Below are 4,765 nucleotides of genomic sequence, written 5' to 3'. Positions count from 1 at the left end.
TTTTGACACTTTAAGTATCATTCCGTGTCAAATTTTAGCACTTGTGCTGTATTCTTGCTTCTATAATGCAAAGTAACTTTGGGTATTTAAGTGTGCCATGTGCCAAGTTTTGGCACTTACACTGTATTTCTACCTTTAAAATGCAAAGTAACTTTCAAATATCTTTTCCATTAATATAAAATGCAATTGAAGTAACTTTTTCAGAGTAAATACCGTCTACAGCCGGTAAGGTGAGCAATATATATCACCCATTTTTAAAGACCATAGCAGCATATAATCATCCCAAATTCCATTCAACACATGAAATAATGCATTATCAAATTATGTTCGGATATGGCACATTGCCTCGTCGTTCCATCCCCAAAGAAGCAGAAGATTTACACAAATATAGACTCCAATCTGTGATCATCGAGGATATAGCTCGGTGATAGAAGCCTCGTTCACTGATTCTTGAATTTGTCTGTTTTCGGTTCGATTCGAATGAGTTACCATCACCTGCGGAGTTGTGTCAGATTCAGGGATACTAGGCAAAATGAATGCAGGTCGTGATGGCAGTGGCAAGGTGGTGGAGTAACTACTGAGCATCAAAACCACCGCACCCATGGTTGGTCTGTCGGCCTCGATTTCTTGAACACACAGCAATCCAACATGAACGCACCTCAACATTTCGGTCCTCGAACCATCAGCCAAATTAGGATCTATGAGATCTGAGGGGGTCCCTTCCCTCCAACTCCTATATGCCTGCAATGAATCATAAACACAAACTCAGTATGGTAAGGACAGTTGCTTGACTCATTCGAGTTTGTGTCCACCACTCTTTCCCGGCAATTCTTTAGGGAAAGGAGAGTGATTGAAAGATATTTTCTTACATAGCTAAGAAGGCCCTCCGTGGTATTCCCATTGCAGAAGCGGCTACTTTTTTGACCACTAATAATCTCTAGTAGCAACACCCCAAAACTAAAGACATCTGACTTGACTGAGAATAATCCATGCATTGCATACTCTGGAGCCATGTACCCACTGCATCACAGGAATAATGAACACTTTCAACGCAATTCCACTTAAGATGTTGTGCCTTTACATCTGCTAGCTATTCAGATTATATGGAGAAGAGCGCAGGAAATATAACTGGATTTATTTTAAGATACTCTGCTATGTATTACTTACTAAGTGCCAACAACCCTACTTGTGGCGTCTCGAGTTTGATCCACCGCAAATAGCCTTGCTGTACCAAAATCTGAAATTTTAGGGTTCATCTCTGCGTCAAGCAAAATATTGCCCGCTTTAAGATCTCGATGAATGATTCGAAGTTGAGAATCCTCGTGAAGATAAAGAAGCCCACGAGCAATGCCCCCTATTATCTTTTGACGCCTTTGCCAACCCAGCTGGCTACGCCTAACAGGATCTGCATTGTATATTGACGAAAGATTAGAGTGATGTGACTAGCACGAGGTGACTTTCTAAATGCAGATTGGCAAGAACATGCACATCAATTACTCTTAAGTCAGATGATGCTGGAACAAAAATGGCATGATCGTACCATATATAAAATGATCCAGGCTTGAGTTTGGTACGAATTCATAGATAAGAAGCCTTTCTCTTTCCTCCAGGCAAAATCCTAAGAGCCTAACCAAATTCCGGTGTTGAAGCCTTGCAACCAAGAGGACCTCATTCTTAAATTCTTGATTACCTTGTCTCAAATCTACAGACGGCCTTTTTACTGCTATAAATTGTCCATTGGCCAATGTTCCCTGAAAAAGAATGCAAAAAGCAGCCACATACATGTGCATGTTTCAAATTCTCTGTTATTTTATGAACGAACAATTTGCAGTGATTACCTTGTAAACTACGCCAAATCCACCTTGTCCCAACTTATTTGAGTCAGAGAAGTCATTTGTTGCCTCTCTGATTATATTCAAGTCGAACTGCAGGGATTCTGCATTGCTGATTTCATCTACAGGTACAGCTACAAAGTAGAAAATTGGAAGTTGCTCATTGTCTAATTCCACATTATCAGTAAGCCTGTCTGGTGATTTAACAATTGATATCCATTATTTTTTAACAGATAATCCATTCTAAGGAAAATTGAGCCCCTCGGTGATGCTAGTAAATAAAATATTTTCCAGAGCAATCAGTGAACTTTGATATCTATAGCCCACACTGAATCTTTCCTCGTTCAATCAGAAATCACCGACCTCTGAATTACTGAAAAGTTACTAGCTTTGGCACATCAAGACTTAACAAACTGGCTGCTAATCTGTTTCACATAGGTTGCATTCATCCAGTATTTTATGAAAATCAGTTACGCAAAAGTAATGAGAACTTACTTCCGAAATTTTTCTTCAATCTTCTTGACCTCAAACAGATGCATAATATTCCAGCAACTAAAAGAGATAATCCAACAGCTGGGATCGTGATAATGAGGGTAATACGACCTGAGTTAGTATCCTTTCCTGAAAAAGGAAGAGCTCTAATGTTAGACAAGAAACTCACAGAGAACAGTGTTTAGACCCAATTACCAAGAACATATTTTAGGATGGATTGCACATTTAAAGCAGTCCTTGGTACTATTCCATCAGTTTCCTGATGAAATTACTTCGGACGGTGATACTTAACTCGAAGAAAGGAGGATTCATGATGCATCAGAAATCTCCTTAATTTCTCATCTGCCACTTATTTCATGCTTATACCTCATTCAAGAGGAAACATAAGTGTCTCAGGAACTTATTACATCAAGAATCAAAAATTAAATTACATCATGCTTTAAAATACACTTAATGCAACTATACTCAAAAGAGGAGGAGCAGGGGAAGGAGTCTCTTGTTTGTAAAAGGAGCTCATTGAAGTCGAAAGCATGCTTGCTCACACTTATTATCATGTTTGTCCTACAGACAATTGAAAACACAAATAGAATGCTCTGGCATAGGTAAGTGTACATTAAAAGGAAGTACCTTTAGGGGATGGGTTATTCGTTGGAGGAGGTGAAGGAGAAACTGGCGATTCTGGTGGTGATGGTGGCGACTCATAAGCCGAAGGATCAAAAAAAGGGTATACTTCAAACCTGATATTGCAACTGGGAGTAATAACCCTTCCTCCTTGTTTCTGATCACAACACCAAGGAATTCTTCCAATAGCATTCATCAAACAATTGTCGCATTGTAGCCACGACAAGTCTGGAGTGCACTGCACGAGTCCAAACAGAGTCTGGAAGTTTGGAGCTGTCGCATTCCCGACGGCAAATTTCCTCGTCGAATTGCCGCTTGCAGCTCGGTCTCTCAAACCATCCATCAGATTGCGCAAAACCTAGAAAACAGGACCAAGACTATAAGCTGCTGTCAGGACAAAAAGACAAGAATTAGTACTTCGTCACGACCTGCACCATAAATCCCTACTCGACCTTAATGCGATGTGAATTGCTAGCTGCTGTCCAAGAATGAGACCTCAAATCAAATGCTCCCGTGAGCTCATACTACCTGAAAAGCTATGTGCCAAATCCCAATGGCTTACAGGAACATAAAGTTCAAGAATTCAAGACTGAAAGGGGAGAAAAAAAAACACGTTCTTGGAGAACAAGAACACAAAAACACAACCAGCACCGTGATTTAATGACGACAAGTGCTATGATGAATTACAAAGTGCAGCTAAACAAGGACGAATTACACTCAAACAGCAACCCAATTTAACCGATCCGCATAGTCGGGTACGTCGTCGAGTGGAGATGAGGATTCTCATGGTTCACTATGTTGAAAACTACGGAAAGTTTGCATGAAGTAAGCGAAGTCAACGCGTACAGAAGCATCATGCACTCTGCTTTCTTGAAAACAAGCGAAATGCAATGCAAATGGTTGTTCAAACGAAAGATGCCGATCGTCATCATGCTAAAAGCTGAACTTTGCAATTCCGAACCTGATTGAACTGATCGACGTTGTTGGTGACTTTCTTGGGGTTCGCCAAGCCGTAGGCTGGCAAATTCTCGTTGGTCCGAAAAATGGAGCGGTTCGAGTACCGGAGCATGCAGTTTGCGTACAAGATGATCGCCTCCTTCTGCACCGGGCACCGGCGGACGATGTCGGGGGCGGATTCGTTCAGGCACCTCTGGCATTCGGCGGCCCCGACGTCGCCCCGGCAGAGGGCGATGGCATTGACGGCATCGGGGCTCCCGCCGCTGGTGGAGAGGTTGTAGAACCCGTAGTCGGCAGCGGCGGCGGCGGCATCCGCGGCGGCGGCAGCAACGACGGAGGTGAGGAGGGCCTTGAGGTTTTCCCCGTAGGTGCCGTTGGCGGTGAAGTTGCCGTTGGTCCCGCAGAAGTGTTTGAGAGGGTCGGCGCCATGGGCGGAGGCGGCGAGGGTGAGGAGTGAGAGGAGGAGGGGGACGGCGGAACGCGGCGGAGCGATCATCGGAAGCTTGTCTTGAGTTTCAGTTCTGTCGGAAAGAGAGGGAGGGAGAGGGGTGGTTATCCGGTGCGGGAAGCCACGCGGCTTTGAACCAATCAGTGCCTAACTTTGATTTCTGCCGGCGGCCTCGACGTTGACTTTGACCGGCTAAAGACAAATCACGACCGAGACGCTACGACTATTGTCACGGGACTCCGGTAATGATGATATTGAATTCCCGAAATAAGATACTGAGGTGCTATAAACAAGATATTATAATTATATGTAAATAAAATCTTAAGTTCTTTTTTATTACTAAATTAAAGCAATGCAAAAAGAATAAGGCCGAACCCCGAAATATAAAAAACGCCAATGATTAGCAATGATTAAC

At 42.9% G+C, this 4,765-nt stretch overlaps 1 protein-coding gene across 1 annotated transcript; it reads right to left on the bottom strand.

Annotated features, from left to right (window-relative positions):
- Positions 1-234: 234 nt before the first annotated feature.
- LOC104441139 (putative receptor-like protein kinase At4g00960) lies at positions 235-4,455 on the bottom strand. Its single transcript, XM_039311449.1, has 8 exons — positions 3,907-4,455; positions 2,952-3,303; positions 2,328-2,453; positions 1,839-1,966; positions 1,541-1,751; positions 1,168-1,405; positions 870-1,020; positions 235-741 (listed from the first exon to the last, which is right to left on the bottom strand). The coding sequence occupies exons 1-8, from the start codon at positions 4,396-4,398 to the stop codon at positions 406-408; spliced, it is 2,034 nt and encodes a 677-aa protein (XP_039167383.1). The 5' UTR covers positions 4,399-4,455; the 3' UTR covers positions 235-405.
- Between the last annotated feature and the right edge of the window lie 310 nt (positions 4,456-4,765).

This window comes from Eucalyptus grandis, chromosome 4, assembly GCF_016545825.1.
Source record: "Eucalyptus grandis isolate ANBG69807.140 chromosome 4, ASM1654582v1, whole genome shotgun sequence".
NCBI classification, from domain to species: domain Eukaryota; kingdom Viridiplantae; phylum Streptophyta; class Magnoliopsida; order Myrtales; family Myrtaceae; genus Eucalyptus; species Eucalyptus grandis.
Note: the sequence above shows the minus strand (reverse complement) of the source record. Positions and strands in the feature narration are given on the sequence as shown.